Below are 25,700 nucleotides of genomic sequence, written 5' to 3' on the forward strand. Positions count from 1 at the left end.
CATTACGCCTCAAAATGTCTTATTATTTTAATCAGCCTGAAAAATAATCCTTCTGCCATCCACAATATGGTTGCCGCGCTTTTTTTTTTGTAATATTGCCAATCACAATATGTCTTCGCTCTCCGGGTTAAGATCACGTGGTTCTATCACGTGCCACGGGAAGAATTCAGGGCACGCATCCAACCACAAGATGGCCGTCCATCACCTGACCGGTCAGGTGACATGCTCGGCTCCACCCTCGCTTCCAGCCGAGTGTGGGCGTGTCCCGGGGCGGACAGTGAGGGCTGCCAGTCAACATGGCGGCGCACAGGACCTCTCCCGTGAGGCGCAGAGCGTGATTCCCGGTGTGTGCAGCGGGCCGCCCCCGGAGGCTGCAGCATGGAGACGGAGGAGGAGCAGCACATGACTACGCTGCTCTGCATGGGATTCTCGGACCCGGGCGCCATCCGCAAGGCCCTGCGCCTGGCAAAGAACGACATTAACGAGGCGGTGGCTCTGCTGACTAACGAGCGGCCCGGCCTGGACTACGGCTACGAGCCCATGGACAGCGGCTCCCGGGGCGACGGCAGCAGGAGCACAGGCTTCGACCCGCCCCCCGCCTACCATGAGGTGGTGGAGCCCGAGGTGAGGGAGCTGTCAGACCCGGCCGTGTGACAGGAGGAGGGAATGAGGGGTGCGTGTGTGACAGGAGGAGGGAATGAGGGGTGCGTGTGTGACAGGAAGAGGGAATGAGGGGTGTGTGATAGGAGGGAATGAGGGGTGCGTGTGTGACAGGAGGAGGGAATGAGGGGTGCGTGTGTGACAGGAGGAGGGAATGAGGGGTGCGTGTGTGACAGGAGGAGGGAATGAGGGGTGCGTGTGTGACAGGAGGAGGGAATGAGGGGTGCGTGTGTGACAGGAGGAGGGAATGAGGGGTGCGTGTGTGACAGGAGGAGGGAATGAGGGGTGCGTGTGTGACAGGAGGAGGGAATGAGGGGTGCGTGTGTGACAGGAGGAGGGAATGAGGGGTGCGTGTGTGACAGGAGGAGGGAATGAGGGGTGCGTGTGTGACAGGAGGAGGGAATGAGGGGTGCGTGTGTGACAGGAGGAGGGAATGAGGGGTGCGTGTGTGACAGGAGGAGGGAATGAGGGGTGCGTGTGTGACAGGAGGAGGGAATGAGGGGTGCGTGTGTGACAGGAGGAGGGAATGAGGGGTGCGTGTGTGACAGGAGGAGGGAATGAGGGGTGCGTGTGTGACAGGAGGAGGGAATGAGGGGTGCGTGTGTGACAGGAGGAGGGAATGAGGGGTGCGTGTGTGACAGGAGGAGGGAATGAGGGGTGCGTGTGTGACAGGAGGAGGGAATGAGGGGTGCGTGTGTGACAGGAGGAGGGAATGAGGGGTGCGTGTGTGACAGGAGGAGGGAATGAGGGGTGCGTGTGTGACAGGAGGAGGGAATGAGGGGTGCGTGTGTGACAGGAGGAGGGAATGAGGGGTGCGTGTGTGACAGGAGGAGGGAATGAGGGGTGCGTGTGTGACAGGAGGAGGGAATGAGGGGTGCGTGTGTGACAGGAGGAGGGAATGAGGGGTGCGTGTGTGACAGGAGGAGGGAATGAGGGGTGCGTGTGTGACAGGAGGAGGGAATGAGGGGTGCGTGTGTGACAGGAGGAGGGAATGAGGGGTGCGTGTGTGACAGGAGGAGGGAATGAGGGGTGCGTGTGTGACAGGAGGAGGGAATGAGGGGTGCGTGTGTGACAGGAGGCGGGAATGAGGGGTGCGTGTGTGACAGGAGGCGGGAATGAGGGGTGCGTGTGTGACAGGAGGCGGGAATGAGGGGTGTGTGATAGGAGGGAATGAGGGGTGCGTGTGTGACAGGAGGAGGGAATGAGGGGTGCGTGTGTGACAGGAGGAGGGAATGAGGGGTGCGTGTGTGACAGGAGGAGGGAATGAGGGGTGCGTGTGTGACAGGAGGAGGGAATGAGGGGTGCGTGTGTGACAGGAGGAGGGAATGAGGGGTGCGTGTGTGACAGGAGGAGGGAATGAGGGGTGCGTGTGTGACAGGAGGAGGGAATGAGGGGTGCGTGTGTGACAGGAGGAGGGAATGAGGGGTGCGCGTGTGACAGGAGGAGGGAATGAGGGGTGCGCGTGTGACAGGAGGAGGGAATGAGGGGTGCGCGTGTGACAGGAGGAGGGAATGAGGGGTGCGCGTGTGACAGGAGGAGGGAATGAGGGGTGCGCGTGTGACAGGAGGAGGGAATGAGGGGCGCGCGTGTGACAGGAGGAGGGAATGAGGGGCGCGCGTGTGACAGGAGGAGGGAATGAGGGGCGCGCGTGTGACAGGAGGAGGGAATGAGGGGCGCGCGTGTGACAGGAGGAGGGAATGAGGGGCGCGCGTGTGACAGGAGGAGGGAATGAGGGGCGCGCGTGTGACAGGAGGAGGGAATGAGGGGCGCGCGTGTGACAGGAGGAGGGAATGAGGGGCGCGCGTGTGACAGGAGGAGGGAATGAGGGGCGCGCGTGTGACAGGAGGAGGGAATGAGGGGCGCGCGTGTGACAGGAGGAGGGAATGAGGGGCGCGCGTGTGACAGGAGGAGGGAATGAGGGGCGCGCGTGTGACAGGAGGAGGGAATGAGGGGCGCGCGTGTGACAGGAGGCGGGAATGAGGGGCGCGCGTGTGACAGGAGGCGGGAATGAGGGGCGCGCGTGTGACAGGAGGCGGGAATGAGGGGCGCGCGTGTGACAGGAGGCGGGAATGAGGGGCGCGCGTGTGACAGGAGGAGGGAATGAGGGGCGCGCGTGTGACAGGAGGAGGGAATGAGGGGCGCGCGTGTGACAGGAGGAGGGAATGAGGGGCGCGCGTGTGACAGGAGTGAGCAAGGGGCAAACGAGGTGACAGGAGGTGGGAGTGAGAGAACACGCGTGGAATGACATTTGGCGTGACAGGAGGAGGGAGCAAAAGGACCTGTGAGTGCCAGTAGGAGTGAGCGGGGAACATGTATGTGACACTTGGGGCGTGGGACATGTGGCGGGTGTCTCTCCGGTCGCTATCATCTCTGGGGGCTTGCTTGTGTCTTGACATTTCGGGGGCTGTGTTGGCTTCTCCGCTGGGGTCTCGTGTTCTGGTTTTGGTCCGGTCTCGGGGGTCTTCCTCTTTGTGGAGGGGTGAGATCTCGGAGCTGGCAGTATTCAGGATATTTCTGTCCTTAGGCGATCTCTTCAGCTGATGTGGCCCTCTGTTGTGACGCCTGTAAATATCCCCTCCTGTCAGCAGCGCATACACATGATTGTGATCACATACAGGCTGCAGGAAAATGTTGACTGGTGAAATTCTATATAAAACTGTCACTTCATATAGGCGCAGTAGGGTTGATCTACAGTGCGGGGGTCCGCAGACAGGCGACGTTCAGGGTCAGCTCAGGGTCACATTTCGTCTGTGTCCCGTTCTTGATCACATTTGGGGCTTCCTTCTGAATTCATGAAGAAACGCAGTCCAGATGGAGACTGTACAGGGGTATGTGGTGCCGGGTGCGGGGGCGAATGTCACCAGGACCCCTCACCTTCCATGCGGCAGAGAGCGGCTCTGGATTTCCCGTATAACCCCTCTAAATTCAACTAAGCAAACACAGTCCAACATAGGAGCCCTTAGGGCTGCTTCTCACTTGCGAGTTTCTCGCAGTAGAGCAATGGTAGAAAATCTCGCATTGGAATCGGACACATGTTAGTGAATGATTCAGCTCTCATCTGCGATTTTTTTTTTTTTTTCTTTCTCAGTCCAAATCGGACGGAGAAAAAAATCACAGCATGCTGCTTTTTTGCGAGTTTCTACTGCGAGTCTCTCCAATGCAAGTCTATGGGAGCGTGTAAATAATCGGATGTCACGGGACGGCACTCACACCATCCTAGTGACATCCGATTTTCTAAACACATTTCTCGCTTGTTTCCTAAAACACTGGAAACGAGTGATGTCTCCCAATGTCTGTCAATCACTATTCTCTGTCAGTCGGTCTCTCCCTCTCGGTCTCTATTCTCTCTCTGTCGGTCCGTCACTATCTCTGTCCCTCACTCACAGTCTGTCAGTCTATCCCTCTCCTCCCCTCTCTCATACTCACCCACCCCCGATCCCCGGCGCGGCGCTGCACGGCGTTCACACTGCTCCGGCGGCTTTTACTATTTTGAAAAAGCCGGCCGCTCATTAAACAATCTCTTATTCCCTGCTTTCCCCGCCCACTGGCGCCTATGATTGGTTGCAGTGAGACACGCCCCCCACGCTGAGTGACAGGTGTCTCACTGCACCCAATCACAGCAGCCGGTGGGCGTGTCTATACTGTGCAGTGAAATAAATAATTAAATAATTAAAAAAAAACGTCGTCCGGTCCCCCCCAATTTTAATACCAGATAAAGCCATACGGCTGAAGGCTGGTATTCTCAGGATGGGGAGCTCCACGTTATGGGGAGCCCCCCAACATAACAATATCAGTCAGCACCCACCCAGAATTGCCGCATACATTATATGCGACAGTTCTGGGACAGTACCCGGCTCTTCCCGATTTGCCCTGGTGCGTTGGCAAATCGGGGTAATAAGTAGTTAATCGCAGCCCATAGCTGCCACTAAATCCTAGATTAATCATGTCAGGCGTCTCCCTGAGATACCTTCCATGATTAATCTGTAAGTTACAATAAACAAACACACACAACTGAAAAAATCATTTATTAGAAATAAAAAACACTAACAAATTCCCTCATCAACAATTTAATAAACCCCAAAAAGCCCTCCATGTCCGGCGTAATCCAGGATGGTCCAGCGTCGCATCTAGTTCTGCTGCATGAAGGTGACCGGAGCTGCAGAAGACACCGCCGCTCCTGTCAGCTCCACGCAGCAAATGAGGGGAGTAGCGCGATCAGTTGAGCTGTCACTGATGGAGGATCCAGCGGTGCCCGCTGGTAACCTCAGTGACAACTCAGCTGATCACGCTACTCGCCACATTTGCTGCGTGGAGGTGACAGGAGCGGCGGTGTCTTCTGCAGCTCCGGTCACCTTCATGCAGCAGAGCTGGAAGCGACGCTGGACCATCCTGGATTACGCCGGACATGGAGGGCTTTTTGGGGCTTATTAAATTGGTGAACCAGGGAATTTGTTAGTGTTTTTTATTTCTAATAAAGGATTTTTCAGGTGTGTGTGTTTATTTACTGTAGCTTACAGATTAATCATGGAAGGAATCTCGGGGAGACGCCTGACATGATTAATCTAGGATTTAGTGGCAGCTATGGGCTGCCATTAACTCCTTATTACCCCGATTTGCCAACGCACCAGGGCAAATCGGGAAGAGCCGGGTACAGTCCCAGAACTGTCGCATATAATGTATGCGGCAAATCTGGGCGGCTGCTGACTGATATTGTTAGGCTGGGGGGCTCCCCATAACGTGGGGCTCCCCATCCTGAGAATACCAGCCTTCAGCCGTATGGCTTTAACTGACTGGTATGAAAATTGGGGGGACCGCACACCGTTTTTTTAAATTATTTAATTATTTATTTCACTGCACAGTATAGACACGCCCACCGGCTGCTGTGATTGGGTGCAGTGAGACACCTGTCACTCAGCGTGGGGGCGTGTCTCACTGCAACCAATCATAGGCACCTGTGGGCGGGGAAAGCAGGGAATACGAGATTGTTTAATGAGCGGCCGGCTTTTTCAAAATAGTAAAAGCCGCGGCAGCAGTGTGAACGCCGTGCAGCGCCGCGCTGGAGATCGGGGATCGGTGAGTATGAGAGAGGGGGGGAAACTTCAGTCACTCGGGGGGTTAGCGGTCACCGGTGAGCCCTTCACAGGTTACCGCTAATCAGGACGCGGCACAGACAGAGAAGCGCGGCATGACAATGAAGTCGGGGGAAGTTCACCCGAGTTCATTCTGATCGTGCGGCTCTGTCTGTGTCTGCTGTCATCTGCCATTCAGCTCTGCTACATGGCTGTCTGTGTCTGCTGTCAGCGGTCATGTAGCAGAGCTGAATGGCAGATGACATAGTAAAAAATACGCATTACACACGCATTACACACGCTAGTAAAATCATTAATTTATTCAGAAAAAGCATCACACTTGCGTTGCACTCGGACCTAACGTGAACTAAAATCAGCTGAGTATTTTTCAGCCCAGTCGGACCGATTTTACTCGCATAGATGTGTTTCCAGCCTTAGAGCTGTTCTAGTGTCCATCTATTTCGTTAAAAGAAAAAAAAATTTGGTACCGTGTTGTCAGTCAGTGGATAAATGATTTGCGCTCCATCAGCGAAACGAAATTATAATCTTGTAGTTCTGATACCTTTTAATGGCTAACAAAAATATTTTTGTTAACCATTAAAAGGTATCAGAACTACAAGATTATAATTTTCTTTCAGTATTTAGTTAAGTCTCATTGTTGTCTTGATCTAATCCAAGGGATGCAGAGTAACCCAAAATCAGTTATGTCACAGGCACAAAGAGCAAACCTGTACCACTATCCTCTGTTATTATAGCTCAGAGCTGCGCTCACTATTCTGCTGGTGCAGTCACTGTGTACATACATTACTTATCCTGTGTAACTTCCTGTATTATACTCCAGAGCTGCGCTCACTATTCTGCTGGTGCAGTCACTGTGTACATACATTACTTATCCTGTGTAACTTCCTGTATTATACTCCAGAGCTGTACTCACTATTCTGCTGGTGCTGTCACATACATTACTTATCCTGTGTAACTTCCTGTATTATACTCCAGAGCTGCACTTCCTATTCTGCTGGTGCTGTCACATACATTACTTATCCTGTTACTTTATACCCCAGAGCTGCGCTCTCTACTTTCTGAAGTCTCTCTGCTCAGTGCCTCCTATTTAGAACTTTTGAGAAAAGTGAAGAGGATTCGTCTATGCGGCAGTTTTACTTTAAAGCCTTTTCTAAAAGGACTAAAAATTAAAAGTGCCTCCAGATCTGTAGTAGTGAGTGCTGCATGTAACATGTGGATGAAAACCTGTGCAGGGAGACCACGACCCTGCCGCTCCCCACCGCCGAGCTCCCCGCCGCCGAGCTCCCCGCCGCCGAGCTCCCCACCGCCGAGCTCCCCACCGCCGAGCTCCCCACCGCCGAGCTCCCCACCGCCGAGCTCCCCACCGCCGAGCTCCCCTGCACTTGCCAGACCCGTCCAACTTCATTTTCACACTTTGGCCCAATATTTCCGCACAGAATCAGAGGACCACATCAGACATTACCACTCAGCCGTACAGGGAAAGGAAATTGGCGAGTAGCTGGGAGCGGAGGTTTTGTAAAGTGGAGGTTCCGTACTCTACATGTTTGTGGGCAGCTCACGTTACAGATGCCAGTCTGCTTCCTCACCAGGGCACGGGTCACATGACTGTAGAGAGCGACGCTCTGGAGGCAGGAGAGCTGGCTTTGTATTCCATGTACGATCATCTCCCTTCTCAACACCCCAACCATTACCCTTAATTTAATATAAATAAAAAAATAGAATATATATATATATATATATATATATATATATATATATATATATATAATATATATATATATATATATATATATATATATATATATAGATGTATGTATGTATGTGTGTGTGATATAGATATAGATATATATAGATATATATAGCTATAGATATATAATGTGTGTGTGTATATATATATATATATAGATATAGATATATAATGTGTGTGTGTATATATATATATATATATATATATATATATATATATATACACACACACTGTGTGTATATGTGTGTATATGTATATATACACACAAGCTTGCAAAAGCGTTAGTCCAGCCTGCCTCATCCACCACGTGCTGGGAGTTGTAGTACTTGTACTTGTAGTAAAGTCTGCAGTTATTTACGTGCCATAGCGCAGCATGGGTGGCAAAATGAAGCCAGGGAAAATAGCAATGTCAGCGGAGTTAATCCCGTTTCTTATATCCGCGCAGTGTGAAGACCGGAGAATATCACATCGAGATCATTGACCTAAATCCCTTTAAACTAAGAGCGGATCAGAGCCGCATGTAAGCTGATTGGGCTGTACGGATACTTGGTGCCATTAGTAGGGGTTATCAGCAGCTGGAATCACAGCTACTGGGGACGTAGACCACTAGAGACCCCTAAATACTCCGCTTATAACCGTGCAGGAGCGTTATTACAGGAGAGCCGGATATCAGTCACATATACTATACGTGTCTGGAGCGTTATAAGAGGAGCTGCTGACATCGATGTATATGGATGTAAAGGTCCCTGTGACACAAAGTGAGGATCATTGGGGGCAGAGATGTTTCCAGACTTCTCATCAGGTGACCTACTAAAGAAACACTGTCCTCTTCCTGTGATTGGCTGACAACGGGGAACAATAGATTGCCTTCATCTGCATAGCGGTTGTAAAAGAGATGACGTTTAGTGTCCCTTTAGTGTTTTGTGTCTGTTCTGGCGAGTGGTCACATTACTTCTCTGCAGAAGGTGCTGACTTTGCGGGGCCGTCCGGCTGACGTATGGGGACTATAAATAGAGGGAGGTCCGCTGGTTCCCTGTATGTGCGGGTGACAAACCAGGACAGTGTGTTATCACCAAGCTGTAGTTTTGTGTAACCTGCTGATTCGTCTCGAACAGTTCCCTGTGTGTCAGTCTTTACTGTATCTCTGGCATTGTAGTCATGAATCAGGAGGCCCTGGATGAACTGAGCTGTAGGTCGCTTCCAGAACACACACGATTGTACACGGAGGTGAATAGAAATGTTGGGTGGATACAATGTGTCTTGTAATGTGCAATAATCATCTGTCTAGTGATGATCATTGATTAGAGGCTGAATGTGAGGCCGCAGAGACCGTGCTCCCATAGACCGTGCTCCCATAGACCGTGCTCCCATAGACCGTGCTCCCATAGACCGTGCTCCCATAGACCGTGCTCCCATAGACCGTGCTCCCATAGACCGTGCTCCCATAGACCGTGCTCCCATAGACTCTAGAGCTGTCTTTTATTTTTTGCACTCCAGGCTGGATCTCTTTGCTGGGAGACCCCCACCCCTCATACATCGTATACAGGAATATTGTGGAGGTTTTCCCATTATATAAAGTGATGGAAGTGAGTAATAGAGGTCAGTCCTGGGGGATGAGGGGGTCCAGATACTGGTTTTGTACCAGTCCATTTTTCAGTTGTTCCTGGCCTCCCACAGTGCAGTGGCTGCAGCTGGCCGGATTGTCAGCTCCTCTGACCGGTATGTTTCTCTCCCCCCCATTCCTGCGTGTATGACCCATAAAATAACAATTCCAGAGCTGCTTTCCCCTCCTAGAGACATCAGTATAAAGTGACAGTGGTGTGTCTGAGATTGTCACCACTGATTACAGTGTCCGGCTGTGTCGCCCTCTACTGGTGGCACCAGATCTCACATTTTTAAATACGTTTCTAGTAGGAATAACAGAGAAATGGCACAACACAGAAATCAAGATTGTACGGAATTAAAAAAAAAATGACTATTGCAGTTAATGCAATTATATAAGGAGTCATACGGGGACGCGGACAGATATGAGGATACATCTGCATGGGACTGATACACGGCGGATTTTCTGAAACTCTGCCTTAAATTAACCAGCGTTGAAGTTGAGCTCTTACATGGGAGATGTTACCAGTGCAGAAGGGGCAAGTTTTTGCTCTTAGTTTATTCCTGCTGCTTCGCTGCGTATACTGTGGTGGTGGTGTGTTTTTTTTTTTCTTTTCTTAAAATCCGCCATACGGTTCCGCAGATGCAGATATTTTTGGGGGGCTAATTATTAGGTTTTTATCAAAGGGGTGCGGCTGACAAGATCCTCAGGGCGTCATTGGGCTCCTTTGTGTAATACTTGTAAAGACCATAAAAATTAGTCCTAAGTAAAAAGACCATACCTACTACAAGGAATGGAGGCCGCCCGTATGATGAATAATGGAGGCCGCCCGTATGATGAATAATGGAGGCCGCCCATATGATGAATAATGGAGGCCGCCCATATGATGACAGGTTGAAAAAGTTAGATATGTTTAGCTTAGAAAAAAGACGTCTCAGAGTAGATCTCATTTATATCTATAGATACATGTGTGGTCAATATAAAGGACTGGCACATGACTTATTTCTTCCAAAGACAATACTAAGGACCAGGACCAGGACCACTGCGAGTGGAAGAAAAGCGATTCCGGCAGCTAAACAGGAAAGGGTTCTTTACAGTTAGAGCAGTCAGACTGTGGAATGCGACCACAAGAGGTAGTAATGGCAGATACTATAACAGCTTTATATCAGGGCTGGAGGATTTCCTCACTACACAACATTGTTGGTTATAAATGACCTAGTGACTAAATGTAGAACTGGTGGAGGAAGGTTGAACTAGATGGACCTAGGTCTTTTTTTCAACCTAAGTAACTATGTAATATCCCTGGAACTACCGGTATATGGCGGATTTGCAAAAAGAATTACACATGGAATAAATTATGAGCAAAAACTGTTCACTTTTGGACTGGAGACAGGTTCTCTTTAAAGGGGGTTGTCCACTTTTCTCTTGTTAGTGGCACTTTTCCCACACACCCCTCTCCACACAGTGGTGTATGATGGAGGGTCATGTGACCAGACCTGTCCAATAGCCGCCACCTTTAAGGAATTTCATCCACTTTCTGCTTGAAAAATCTGTAGCGTAAATTAACGTCTTCGGCATCGAAATCCAGAAAGTGCCAATTTATACAAATGTTTGCCCTTTGCCAGCAAATTTTTAGCATTTCTGTAATTTGCAACAAATCCCCCTAGTATGATGTGAATTTTGCAGCTGGGGACGTTATGCAATGACTTATCCTAAGTGTATGTGCACATGTCGATTTCCAGGAGGATGATCCAGTTGGATTTTTCAAGAGGAAGACCTTTCAGGAAATGCTGTTGGGTGTCTTAATCTCTTTTTTTTTTTTTTTTTTTTTTTTTTTTTTACTTTTTCCTGAATCATCTTTTTGGCATTTTGGGGGGCTTATTGGATGATATTGGCTGGCGGCATATGTTTTTGATTTTTGTTTTTTCCAGTTTTGTTGTGTTTTTTTTTTTTGTTTTTTTTTATAATGTCAATTTCTTTTTAAATTCATTCAACAATTAGGAAATTGCTAGCAGTTTTTAAAGCAAAATTGCTGGCAAAATACTCAAAAAGATCCTGGGCATCTCCAGAATCTTTCCATTGACTTGTATTGTAAAGTATAGTGTGGAAACCGCCTGGAGAATGGGCCGCTCTCTTCTTTTACCCGTTTGGCGTATTTGGAAAGCTGAAGTGGTTAAGAGACAGGAACGTACGATCAGCGAGTGGTTTTTACATGGAAATATGTAGTTTGTTTTTTTTTTCTTAGTGTTTAGTTAGCAGGTTTTTTAGACACATTTCACAGCAGTGCCATCTGAAAAAAGACATTGTGTGCAGCTGATAGTGGCAGCAGCTGGATACTGGACGTCCGCCTCGCATTGATTTGAATGGCAGGCGGATGTGCAGTACACGGCCACGGCCACTATTTGTTGACGAAGCAGCTCTGGCACTGAGCATTTCCATGCACCTTATGCCGCCGCCAGCCAAGAGAGTAGCTGATCGCGGGGGTGCGGAGTGTCAGACCCCGGCCGATCTGACATTGATATCCTATCCTAAGGATAGCCCATTAATGTAAAAGTAGTGGACAACCCCTTTAAGTGCTCTGGGCGTGTCAAAGCACTTCCCACAATGCTGTCTGCCCAGTTCTATTTCCTGCCCAGCCTTCCCCTGCTTGACTGTCAGCTCACTGGTGTCATCTGACGCAGGCCATGATATTCTATGGAAGGGGAGGAGGAGAGAGGCACAGGTTGTACTGAACTTTTTAAGTCTTTTAAATATGAAGTTTTTTGAGGCAGTAAAAAAAAAAATCTTAGTAGTGAAAATCATTTCAGGAAACTCTGATTTTTGAAGTTTTCTATTTTCTAGTGTATTTTTTTAAGTTGCTTTTTTTTTTTTCCCCTTCATTTATTACAGTTTTTTCATTGGTTATTACTTAGTTTGGAGCATTTTCCATTAGGAGATGCCTCAAAGAAGCGACCTGCACTTTCTTTTCTCCCACCAGACATTTTTCATAAGTTGAAAATGCAAAGGAATTGGTTTTACAGTAGACTTATGTACGTAAAGTCTCAAGTGAGCGGCACGGTGGCTCAGTGGTTAGCACTGCAGTCTTGTGGTGGCTCAATGGTTAGCACTGCAGACTTGTGGTGGCTCAATGGTTAGCACTGCAGCGCTGGGGTCCTGGGTTCAAATCCCACCAAGGACACCATCTGCAAGGATTTTGTATGTTCTCCCCGTGTTTGCGTGGGTTTCCTCCCGGGTTCTCCGGTTTCCTCCCACACTCCAAAAACATACAGACAGGGACTCTAGATTGTGAGCCCCAATGGGGACAGTGTTGCCAATGTATGTAAAGCGCTGTGGAATTAATAGCGCTATATAAATGAATAAAATTATTATTAATTATTTTAAATGAGTTCTCAGGCGTCGTTTAGAGCAGAGAAGCTTAAAAAAGGAACTCTCCAAAAAATCAATCTTTGGGTAGAAACCCTCACAAGTGTTTTGGCTCATGCCAGAGCTGGAGTCTCATTTACACTGCTCAGTACTGCTGTGTAATGTGCTCCATGCTGCTGCTGCTTGTCTCTGTGTGCTATGGAGGAGCAGGAATCCCTCGTGTGTGTATGGGAGACATCAGAGCAGGCAGTCTCTTCCCACCAGCTCAGGGGCAACTAAAATTAATAGGGAAATCTGGTGATAAACTCAGGCTACAAGTCATTAATGACCAGATAATAATAATTAATAATAATAATGACCAGATAGTGATTTTCCTCTTGTGCACACAGCAGTTACTTTCTATCCGTTCTGTGGCCCTTTTAGTGTCTGACTTAGTGGGAGACTTAAGCTGTGGGGTCATCATTCTTTATCCCCCTATAATAGGGTAGTGATGCTTGTCCTCGTGGCTCTTGTGTCTCTGGCACACTCCGTTTCTCTGCGTGACCAGTTTGACATTTGTGACTTCGGGGACGTTCTGTGCACAGCTGCAGCTCGTACTGGAAAAATCACCTCCCACAGGAGAAGTATCGTCTCCTCCACTGGGACTGCGCTCGCCATAAATGCCACATAATAAAGCGAAGACCTGCTATAATCTCCAGGTCTGCTGCTTCCTAAGGCTATATGTCCACGGTAGAATGTACCTGCGGATTTTTCTGCATGAAAATCTGCGACTTTCGCGGCAAATCCGCACCTTATTTTTGCCGCGGATTACCGCGAATTTGCCGCGGATTTTGATGCAGATTTTTTTTTTTTCCCCATTGTATACCCAAAATCCGCAACAATAATTGACATGCTGCAGATTTTTCCGGATCAAAATCCACGGCAAATCCGCCGCGGAAAAATCCGCAGCATGGACACAGCATTTCCAAAATGCCATTGAAATGGCTTGGAAGTGCCGCTGCTGCAGATTTTCGGAAAATCCGCGGCAAATCCGCGGCAAAATCCGCGGTAAATCCGCAGCGTGGGCACATAGCCTAATAGACTTTATGGGTCAGATCCTCCCCGTGTCTGCTCCTGCCATCAATTCTATCTAGAGAGGTACAAACATAACTCACAGCTGAGGGGTTGCTACAATTGTATCTAGTTGAGACAATCTCCTTGGAGCTCCACGAACTGATACATTGTTGCATTGTTGCTGCTGTAGGTTGATGGGCTTCATATGTAACAAACACAGCTGCTAGCAGATGGGGCAGCACTGATGAGAATGTCCGTTCAAAAAAAATAAAAAATAAATAAAAATATATATATTTACACTCACACACATACATGCATACATGTATACTTGTACACACATACATATATACATACTTATATATACACTCACACACATACATACATTAGTATATTCTTGCACCATGTAACGCTAGTCTGAATCTTCTCTGGTTCTTGTGTTTTCGGCCTCTCGTGCAGCACCAGTCGTTCTCTAATGAACCTTGTGTCTGTGGATGATTTTTTTCCTCCCTGTGGGACTTTATCTGATGCAAGGATTCGTCAATATCTTGTTTTCTTGCTGTGTAGACGTCTCGCCTCCAGTCTCTGGAGCCGCCGCATATATTTTAACCTCCCCAATGCCACTGCTGTATCTCTATACATGAACTAGGAGGCTCTGGATGAATATATAGGTCCTGATTCATCGTGTTTTGCACGTTTTTTTTCTTTCCGGAGTAAAAATGTATTTATTTAATTACCGTATTTTTCATTTTATAAGACACATTTGATTATAAGACTCGCTCCAAAGTTAGAGGGAAAAAAAGGGGATCCGTCTTTGTCACAAACCACCGGGGGGGTCACTCAGAAATCCCCCGCGCTGGCTACCAGTACGTCACAATCGGGGGGTAACAAGCAGGAGTCAACCCTCCTTTATACCTCCCGACCGACAGACAGAGCACGTGACGCGCTCTCTAGCGCCCCTCTTATAGTCAGGCCAATTATGGAATTGCCCGACAATAAGCAAGGAGGCCGCTATACTACTTATGCCGATTATTGAAGGGTCCCCGGTGAGAGTAGGGTATATATTCCCCCGACCTCCGCGGGCGGAATATATAATATCTTCCCGGATCTCACTGGCCTCCCCACAATAATCCTTGGCACAACTCGCTGCCACCAACCGATTTACGGTAACTATTAGCCGAACACACAGACGTGGGATTCAAGATCGAGATAACAGAACAGCCCAGGATTAATTATATAATTTAATCGCCTAAAGCACACTAGAAACTACAATATATACAATAGGGAATCTACAGAATATACAGTTATGTCAGAGTACAGTTACAGATAAAGCATGGTTTACAAACAGGCATACACAGTTCAATCAGTTACCTTGTGCGTCTGGCCACAGGGGGGCGCTGTAGACCAGGTTTCCAGGAACTCTCTCACAGGTCTGTCCCAACCAGGCCCCCGAGCAGAAGAACCCTGGAAAACGGCCGAAGTAGGGTTATCAACCTGGGCAGATCCAGGTCCCCTCCTACCTTAGTGACCTCACAGGGAAGCACTGCCACTCCCCCTGCATGGATCAGAATTATCCAGCAAAGGGGATATTGGCCATAACTTTGCCTGGGAGCGTCGTAGGCAGACGCCAATGCTCTCATTGTGACAGTTATGAATTTAGCTACAGAACGAGGGGACTCATGACCTGTCTACGAGTTCCCATATGGCTGATATCACGCCTGGGGTATTTCCCAAGCTCCCCCTTCCATAAAAAAGGTGTGCCAGCATCGTCCGCCTGCGCAAACATCATTTTTATGGTTGCCATATTTATCGGAGATATGGCTTGCGAGATATGAACCATTTTTTACTGGAGTCGTTCTGTCTGGCTACTTCCAAGCCTTGCTAATGAGATACAACTCTTGTTACAGGGGGACGGCAGGGAGTCATCCTGGGTCCATTGTCCTCACATCATCTCATCTCCATATCAGAGGAGATGGCTGTTGGAGGTGTAAGTGGGATGTGACACCTTCACAGATGCTGGACATTTGAGAACCAGAAGGGAGGGGGGCACTGCCAGGGAGTGATGAGAGCAATTATGACTTCTAGTCATAATTCCTCTTCATATCCCAGGATTTACCTCACACCTCCCCCCTTTTGAGGGCGCTAGGGGGCAGCACACTCCGGTGTTCCCCCGTGCGCCCGTCCGCGACCTCTCCTTGTCGGGACAGCCCGTCTGCGTTACCGTGGTCACGGCCCCTTTTGTGGCGAATGGTGAAGTCGTATTGCTGGAGCGCAAGGCTCCATCGCAACAATCGCCCATTCGTCCCAGAGACGGTGTGCAACCAGCTGAGGGGATTGTGGTCCGTCTCCACGATGAAGTGGCGCCCGTATAGATAGGGTTGCAGACGCTGCAGGGCCCACACTATGGCCAGGCACTCCTTCTCCATTGTAGAATAGGCCACTTCCCTTGGTAACAGCTTCCTGCTCAGGTACAAGACTGGGTGCTCTTGGCTCGCAGAGTCCACCTGGCTGAGCACCGCACCGAGGCCGAAGTCACTGGCGTCGGTCTGTACTACAAACGGCCGCGTGAAGTCGGCTGCCTGTAGCACGGGCGGGCTGGACAGGGCGTCCTTTAGGGCCCGGAAGGCTGTCTCGCAGTCCACTGTCCAATCGACTGCAGAGGGCAGCTTCTTCTTGGTGAGGTCCGTCAAGGGCTTTGCCAGGCTACTATAGCATGGAACAAACCTCCTATAGTACCCAGCGGTCCCCAAGAAGGACATCACCTGCTTCTTGGTCCTGGGGGTGGGCCAGGATGCGATGGCCTCCACTTTCTCAGGCTCGGGCTTCAGCGTTCCCCCACCTACCCGGTGACCGAGGTACTGGACCTCGCTCATGGCCAGCTGACACTTTCCCGGCTTGATGGTCAAACCTGCCCGGTGGATCCGCCTGAGCACCTGTGCTAGATGCTCTAGGTGGTCCTCCCAGGTGGGACTGAAGACGGCAATGTCATCCAGGTACGCGGCCGCGTACCCTTCAAGTCCCTTGAGCAGGGTGTTGACCATCCGCTGGAAAGTGGCAGGGGCATTCCTCATCCCGAATGGCATCACCGTGGACTCGTACAGTCCAAATGGGGTAATAAAGGCAGAGCGTTCCCTGGCCTTGCGAGTCAGGGGGATCTGCCAATATCCCCGGCTCAGGTCCATGATGGTCAGGTACTGAGCCCCGGCCAACTGATCGAGCAGGTCATCGATGCGTGGCATTGGGTACGCATCGGCGACCGTGACAGCATTGAGCCCCCTGTAGTCCACGCAGAACCGAGTGGTTCGGTCCTTCTTAGGGACGAGGACTACAGGCGAGGCCCAAGCGCTGTTGGATGCCTGGATCACCCCCAGCTCCAGCATCTCGTCAATCTCCTGGCGCATGTGTTGCTGCACCTCCAGGGAGACCCGATATGCTGAACGCCGGATCGGGGGATGATCCCCAGTGTCCACGTGATGGACAGCCAAGTCAGTCCTTCCGGGCTGGTTGGTAAACAACCCCCGGAAGGGGAGGAGGGTGGCCCACAGCTGGGACCGTTGGTCCTCCAAGAGCTGGTGGCCAACCTCCACATCCTCAATGGATCCGCCTGCCCTAACCTGGGCTAGCATATCCAAGAGGGTTTCCGCTTCTCCCTCCTCGGGCAGGTTGCACACGGGGAGCGCACATGCCTCCCGCTCATGATGTGCCTTCATCATGTTCACATGGAAGGGCTTCCGCCTTCCACGGGCAGGGTCCAGGGTGACCAGGTACGTCACAGGGTTGAGCTGCTGGTACACGAGGTATGGGCCTTCCCAGGCTGCCTGAAGCTTGTCCTGTGGTACGGGGACCAGTACCCACACCTCTTGACCCACTTGGTAGGTCCTCTCACAAGCGTTCTGGTCGTACCAACGCTTCTGATCGGCCTGGGCTTGAGCCATATTGTCGTGTACCAGTTGCGTCAAGGCCTGCATTTTGTCCCGGAAGCGCATGACATACTCGATAACCGACACTCCAGGGGTGGCCAAATCCCCTTCCCAAGCCTCTTTCACCAGAGCCAGGGGGCCCCGCACACGTCGCCCGTACAGGAGCTCAAACGGTGAGAATCCTGTTGAGGCCTGTGGAACCTCCCGGTAAGCAAATAACAGGTGTGGGAGATACCGCTCCCAGTCACGCCCATGGGAGTCGACCAACATCTTAAGCATCTGCTTTAAGGTGCCATTGAACCGCTCGCACAGGCCATTAGTCTGTGGATGGTACGGGCTGGCCACCAGATGTCGCACCTGGACTTGCTTACAGAGGGCCTCCATCAGCTGGGACATGAATTGGGTCCCCCGGTCAGTGAGCATTTCCTGGGGAAAACCCACTCGGGAGAAAATCTCCAGCAATGCGGTGGCCACCTTGTCAGCCCGAATGGACGACAAGGCCACTGCTTCTGGGTACCGGGTGGCATAGTCCACTACCGTCAGTATGAAGCGTTTCCCGGAGCTGCTGGGGATGGCCAGCGGGCCGACCAGATCCACAGCCACCCTCCTGAAAGGCTCATCGATGATTGGCAGAGATACTAGTGGGGCTTTGGGGCGTGGCCCCGCCTTCCCCACTCTCTGACAGGTTTCACACGAACGGCAGTAGGCAGCCACATCGGCCCCCATTTTTGGCCAGTAGAAATGCTGGTTTAACCTGGCCTTGGTCTTAGCGATCCCTAGGTGTCCGGCCATCGGAATCTCATGTGCGATCCGCAACAACTCCGTCCGGAACGGATAGGGTACCACCAACTGTCGGTCCCTGGGCCACGCCTCCGGTGAACCCTGCTGGACCGTGGCCCGGTACAGCCGTCCTTGGTCCCAGACCACTCGCTCCGGGTCCGAGTCCGAGGGAGGCTGTGCCGCCTGCTCCTTTAGAGCTTTCAGGCTGTCGTCAGCTTCTAACGCTGCCTGAAACCCCTGACCAGATGTGGCCAGAATCGACGAGACTGTCACATCTTCGGTCAGTACCCCGGGACCTGTGTCCTGGCCTCCACCTGACTCGGCTGCCACTTGGTCAGAAGGGGAAGAGCTATCGGACCTCCGGGAGGCCCCTTGGCTTCCAGCACTCCCACTGCGGGTGACAGCGGCCACAGCCGCTGCGACCGTGGGTCGTGCCTGCTCCTCCTCCGTTCCTGACCAAGTCGCCGGTTCAGGCAGACCTACCTGGCTTCCTGACACCCCGGTTGTGGGGGAACCCTGCACCGAGATCTTACCTGGGAGCACTTCCGCTCCTGGACCGGCCCCAATCTCACCTGCCTGTTCCCCCTCTGCAGCAACAGAACCCCGCTGTGAAATCTCTGGGGACCCCACATTTGCTGTGGTAGCCCCCACCCCACACACTGGTCCTCCCCCTGCAGCACCCTGCTCTCTGCTTATCCCTGCAGAGGGCAACAGATCCCAGCTCACAGGCTGGTTACTTGTAGAGGCATGGTCACACCTTTCTCTGACCCCCTCCCCTGTCACAGCTGCAGCTGAGTGTGTGTCTATGGTGTCTATGCAAGCAGAAATATCAGAGTTCACTCCCTCCTCCCTTACATCATTCATAGATAACACATTAACATTGTCCGGAGGCACGTCAGCACTGGCTGAAGGTTCAGCCTTTGGGGCGGGGCCAAACTGGGAGGTTATTTGCCCCAAATCTGTCCCAAGTAGCACGTTTGCAGGGATCCGATCAGTTACCCCCACCTCCCTCACCCCTCGCCCTGCGCCCCAGTCCACATAAATGTCAGCAACAGGCAGCGCCGGGTCAATGCCTCCAATCCCGGAGACAGCGAGGGTTTTTCCAGGGATCAAGTCTTGGGGGGACACCATCTCAGGCCGCACCAGAGTCACCTCCGAGGCGCTGTCTCGCAGTCCTATGGTCACAGACTGGCCGACGGTGACAGGTTGGAAGCTGTCCAGGGACCTACCACCACCCCCACCCACACAATACACCTTGGGCGGCCCTTGGGACGGGGACGGAGCCGGGGCCTTGGGACGCTGAGGGCACATGGCCTTGAAGTGTCCAGGTAGGTTGCACTGGTGGCACCGTCTTGGCTCTGCCACGGGCCTGGAGAGGGGAGTTGAGGGGGACACCCCCTGCAGTCTAGGGGCAGGTGGGGCAGTCGCAGAGTTCATCTTACCCCCTCTCCAGGTGCTGCTGGTGGCTGCTCTCCTGGCTTCAGGAGCCCGATTGTTGGTGTAGTCATCTGCCAGGGCAGCTGTAGCCGTGGATCCCTTTGGCTTCTGGTCTCGGATGAACTGGCGGAGATCCTCAGGGCAGTTCCACAAGAGTTGCTCCGTGATGAACAAGTCCAGGATCTCCGGTCCGGTGGAAAGCTGCAGGCCTTGGGGCCAGTGGTCGGCAGCTCGGGCAAGTGCCCGCCGGTGGTCAGCCCAGGAGTCCTTTGGTCCCTTCTGCAGCGTCCGGAACTTCTTGCGGTAGGACTCCGGGGTGAGGTTGTACTGTTGGATCAGGGCCCGCTTGATGGTGTCGTAGCCCTGATCCGCCTCAGCAGGCAAGTCCCCAAGGATATCCAGGGCCTTACCCCTTAAACGGGGGGTCAGGTATTTGGCCCACTGGTCCTTGTTCAGATGATGCTGCAAGCAAGTCCGTTCAAAAGCAGTCAAGAAAGAGTCCAAGTCTCCATCCTTCTCCAGCACTGGGAAGTCCTCAACACGGACCTTTGGAAGTTTGGTGTCTGGAAGGTCACGGGTGGCTGATGAGGGCCGGAGCTGAGCTAGCTGCAGCTGGTAGTTACGCTCTGCCTGGCGCTCTTCACGCGCTGCTTGCCGCTCACGCTCGGCCATGAGTTCCTTGTAGCCCTCCCGGTCTCCAGCCTGGCGTAGGGCCATAGCCATTTGAAGAAGGCTATCCGAGCCTCCCAGGCTCGGTGGAATGGCACGTGGTGATCTGCGGCCCGCTGCGGAGCCTGGTGATTCACTGTCCATTGCAGAGCGGAGGGCTGGCATCTGGCTCGTTGAGGACCCTTGGGCGAGCTGCTCCTCATCTTGTCCAGCAGTGCCCGGTTGTGCAATGTCCTCTGCAGAGCTGTTTTCTGGCGTCGAGCTCCTGGAGGACTCGTGGGCAACCTCCTCATTGCTGTCCACAGCACCGTCCTCCCTCTCTTCGGCTCCTGCCTTAGCATTGGCCAGTTGCATAGCTCTGCTCCTGGTGCCATCAGCCATTCTTGCAGACTTTGGTCACTGACACAGAACTGACACCTGATGCCTCCACACACCTTACAGTATCTGCACTCTGACACTCTAGTGTTGAGCTGGTCTGAAGACCCCAGCAGCCACAGCTGCTGCAGGCAGTCTTTAGTGTCTGGGAGTATGGGTCTCACACTCACACACACTATTATCTCGATCCCACCGCTTGCCACCAATATGTCACAAACCACCGGGGGGGTCACTCAGAAATCCCCCGCGCTGGCTACCAGTACGTCACAATCGGGGGGTAACAAGCAGGAGTCAACCCTCCTTTATACCTCCCGACCGACAGACAGAGCACGTGACGCGCTCTCTAGCGCCCCTCTTATAGTCAGGCCAATTATGGAATTGCCCGACAATAAGCAAGGAGGCCGCTATACTACTTATGCCGATTATTGAAGGGTCCCCGGTGAGAGTAGGGTATATATTCCCCCGACCTCCGCGGGCGGAATATATAATATCTTCCCGGATCTCACTGGCCTCCCCACAATAATCCTTGGCACAACTCGCTGCCACCAACCGATTTACGGTAACTATTAGCCGAACACACAGACGTGGGATTCAAGATCGAGATAACAGAACAGCCCAGGATTAATTATATAATTTAATCGCCTAAAGCACACTAGAAACTACAATATATACAATAGGGAATCTACAGAATATACAGTTATGTCAGAGTACAGTTACAGATAAAGCATGGTTTACAAACAGGCATACACAGTTCAATCAGTTACCTTGTGCGTCTGGCCACAGGGGGGCGCTGTAGACCAGGTTTCCAGGAACTCTCTCACAGGTCTGTCCCAACCAGGCCCCCGAGCAGAAGAACCCTGGAAAACGGCCGAAGTAGGGTTATCAACCTGGGCAGATCCAGGTCCCCTCCTACCTTAGTGACCTCACAGGGAAGCACTGCCACTCCCCCTGCATGGATCAGAATTATCCAGCAAAGGGGATATTGGCCATAACTTTGCCTGGGAGCGTCGTAGGCAGACGCCAATGCTCTCATTGTGACAGTTATGAATTTAGCTACAGAACGAGGGGACTCATGACCTGTCTACGAGTTCCCATATGGCTGATATCACGCCTGGGGTATTTCCCAAGCTCCCCCTTCCATAAAAAAGGTGTGCCAGCATCGTCCGCCTGCGCAAACATCATTTTTATGGTTGCCATATTTATCGGAGATATGGCTTGCGAGATATGAACCATTTTTTACTGGAGTCGTTCTGTCTGGCTACTTCCAAGCCTTGCTAATGAGATACAACTCTTGTTACAGGGGGACGGCAGGGAGTCATCCTGGGTCCATTGTCCTCACATCATCTCATCTCCATATCAGAGGAGATGGCTGTTGGAGGTGTAAGTGGGATGTGACACCTTCACAGATGCTGGACATTTGAGAACCAGAAGGGAGGGGGGCACTGCCAGGGAGTGATGAGAGCAATTATGACTTCTAGTCATAATTCCTCTTCATATCCCAGGATTTACCTCACAGTCTTATACTCTGGTAGTGTCTTATCGAAGGGGAGGCGACAGGAGTGATGGAGCAGGGTCTCAGGAGGCAGAGACGGTGCTGGAGTACGGCGATGCTGCGGGCGGTGCTGGTGGGGGTGGGGCGGTGCTGGCAGCGGTGGGGGTGGGGCGGTGCTGGCGGGGGTGGGGCGGTGCTGGCAGCGGTGGGGGTGGGGCGGTGCTGGCAGCGGTGGGGGTGGGGCGGTGCTGGCAGCGGTGGGGGTGGGGCGGTGCTGGCAGCGGTGGGGGTGGGGCGGTGCTGGCAGCGGTGGGGGTGGGGCGGTGCTGGCAGCGGTGGGGGTGGGGCGGTGCTGGCAGCGGTGGGGGTGGGGCGGTGCTGGCAGCGGTGGGGGTGGGGCGGTGCTGGCAGCGGTGGGGGTGGGGCGGTGCTGGCAGCGGTGGGGGTGGGGCGGTGCTGGCAGCGGTGGAGGGGGCGGTGCTGGCAGCGGTGTGGGGGGTAGGTGCTGGCAGCGGTGGGGGGGGGCGGTGCTGGCAGCGGTGTGGGGGGTAGGTGCTGGCAGCGGTGTGGGGGGTAGGTGCTGGCAGCGGTGTGGGGGGTAGGTGCTGGCAGCGGTGTGGGGGGTAGGTGCTGGCAGCGGTGTGGGGGGTAGGTGCTGGCAGCGGTGGTGGGGGGCGGTGCTGGCAGCGGTGTGGGGGGGGTGCTGGCAGCGGTGTGGGGGGTAGGTGCTGGCAGCGGTGTGGGGGGTAGGTGCTGGCAGCGGTGTGGGGGGGTGCTGGCAGCGGTGGGGGGGGGGCGATGCTGGCAGCGGTGGGGGGGGCGGTGCTGGCAGCGGTGTGGGGGGGGGGTGCGCGCAGCGGTGTGGGGGGCGGTGCGGGCAGCGGTGTGGGGGGGCGGTGCGGGCAGCGGTGGTGGGGGCGGTGCTGGCTGTGTGGAGCAGGGCAGTGCAGCGGGTGTCCCAGATGCTCTGTTGGCGGTGTGGGCTTCAGAGAAATGGCGCCTGGAGTCGGCCCATATGCAGATTGAGCTCTCGGCTCAATAACAAGCTGAGATCTCATCTGCTCACACGCCACCTCCAGGCGCCATTTTCCTTAAGTCCACTGCTGGGACATCAGTGGGCTGGAGGCGGCACGTATGCAGATGAGATCTTGAGCCAAGAACTTAATCTTCGCACACGCCGACTCTGGGCGCCATTTTTTTTGAAGCCTGCACTGCCAACAGAGCATCTGGGACACCCGCCGCACCTCCCTGCTCCACCCAGCCAGCACAGGCCCCCGCCACCAGCACAGCGCCCATTCTCCACCTCGCGGTAAGCTACATTCAGATTGTAAGATTTTTGGGAAGAAGAGTGCATCTTATAATCTGAAAAATACGGTACTCCTTATTTAATCTGCACTGTACATTTTTCTTGGTTTTGTTGTTTTTCCCTTTCTACAATGTGGACAGTTTCTGTTATCCGGTTGTTTTGGCCTAAATTCATCATTTGCGACTTTTCAAAATGTTACAAAATGTTTGCACAATTGCTCTCCAGTCCCCAGGGGGGTGTAGAAAAATGAAATCTAATTCTATTTTTGCACAGCTGAGGACTAACTTGTGACATGTTAACGGGCCATGGGACTTTTTGCTCTTAATAATATTTTTTATTTCTATAGCGCCAACATATTCCGCAGAACTTTACAATTCAAAGGGGACGTATACCGACAATATCAGACATTAAAGAGCAACAATTCAACAGATACCAAGAGAAGTGAGGGTCCGGTTCGTAAGCTTACAGTCTATGAAAAGTGAAGGTGAAAGAAAACTAAAAAGAGCATATTTGAGTTTTGCTAAATTTTATAGAATTCGAAGAATTAGAAGTGGAAAAATCAAATAAAAAATAAACACTGTAAAATAAAAAGCAGTGACAAAAAATAAAAATGATGATTCGGGGCCTTTTTTTTTGGGGGGGGGAGGGGCTTTTGCTCTTTCTAAGGTTTTAGTCTCCAGGTTTTACATACATTAGACTTTGCAGGTTTCTTACATGAACTGCACGCGGTCATATATATGTAGACTGGAGACAAGTGCAGGGATCTCTCCAGGTCTCCATGGACGGCCGATAATGGCCATTAGCTGCCGCCGGTCCTGGAGAGTTAACACCGGACATGCTGCTTAATAATTAACCCGGCATTTGAAGGCTTAAATAATGAGATACAGTAGAGCGGCCATTTAACCCCCAGAGCCTCCGCTGCCATTGATTTTAGTGCAGGCTGTTTTGGCATCTGAACCAGGGACTCTTTTTCTAGGTAATGGAGGAGAGAAGAGCCGCAGATTGCATCCGTCTCTCTGCAGGACTCGGCGCTGATGGAACTTTGTAATGCTTTTTCCCCATTGAGATGGCGCTGTTTAACTTTTGCTGTCCAATTTCCCATCAGGATAGAGCAGATCATAGGGGGTCTCAGCACAGAGACGCGCATCGTTCATTGGGGGTGCAAAGTGTAATCGTCAGTAGCTGAACCCCTTTAATTGTCTTTATACTCCTCATTTAGTTCCTCCACTGCTGCACCGCAAATTTAGAAACTCTCCACTCACCTTTTCTGTGTTTCACAAATATAGGGCAATTGGTATAAAAAATCTAATTTTGACTGATCAGCCATGATTTAATGTCAAGTCCTTGTGTTGCTTTACTAAACAAAAACAGGAGACTTTTTTTTGGTCGCCCTCTTAGCCCCAATTTGACCATAAGGGTTCGCTCACATCTGCACATAAAAAAATCTGTTACAAAAAAAACAGTTTGCACTCTGATAATGCTAAAGTATGGAAACCATGAATATGTGAACATGGACCTGCACTACTGCTAAGGAAAATCTGAGAAAAATGAGATATTTAGCATATATAAATGGCCATTTGTATATCTGCCCAGTTGCCCCTTCACGGCATATCTCGTAACTGGGTCCCTGACGCTATGCTGAAGCCTCTCTCTAGGTTAAAAACCTCCTGTGTATGGGCAAGTAGGAACCTGCTATATAGGATAAGATTACCTGTGGCAACTGGGGGAAGGGTGCACGGTCAGAAGGTATATAAAAAAATCTGTTATCCTGAAAAGTTCAGCAAGTGAAATCCATTTGATGTTCCATATGTCATGCAAGAGTCTGCAATTTTTTATTTTATCAGATTGCACTCGGTTTATTTATACACGGATGTGAGCGAACCCTGTAGGTCCTGCTCCTCAGTCTCCCCTGAACAGTTGATGTTGCAATGTTTCTGTTACTTGATGTCTGTGCATCATTTATGAAGGCTGTTATCAGAGCAGCTGTTAATTTCCATTTCCTGATGCTGGTAACTGATGAACTTATCCTCTGCAGCAGACGTCATTCTTAGTCTTTTTCTGGGGGTGTTTCTCATGACAGCCAGTTTCATCAAAGCGATTGATGGTTTTCATGACTGCACTTGAGGATACCTTCAAGGTTCTAGCAATTTATGGTATTGACTGACAGTGGTTATTTACTGTTGTTTATTAATTGGGTGGTCCTGGCTT

The 25,700-nt window shown here is 51.5% G+C and overlaps 1 protein-coding gene across 3 annotated transcripts in view; it reads left to right on the forward strand.

The window, feature by feature from the left end:
• Positions 1-271: 271 nt before the first annotated feature.
• The window catches only part of USP24 (ubiquitin specific peptidase 24), a 229,752-nt gene continuing 204,323 nt past the window's right edge, over positions 272-25,700 (forward strand). For all 3 annotated transcript variants that reach the window (XM_075320429.1, XM_075320432.1, XM_075320431.1), the window contains exon 1: positions 272-624. In XM_075320429.1, the coding sequence (XP_075176544.1) occupies positions 379-624 (246 nt within the window). In that variant the 5' untranslated portion in view covers positions 272-378. The remainder of the gene's footprint in view (positions 625-25,700) is intronic.

Source organism: Anomaloglossus baeobatrachus, chromosome 8 (genome assembly GCF_048569485.1).
Source record: "Anomaloglossus baeobatrachus isolate aAnoBae1 chromosome 8, aAnoBae1.hap1, whole genome shotgun sequence".
Lineage (NCBI taxonomy): Eukaryota > Metazoa > Chordata > Amphibia > Anura > Aromobatidae > Anomaloglossus > Anomaloglossus baeobatrachus.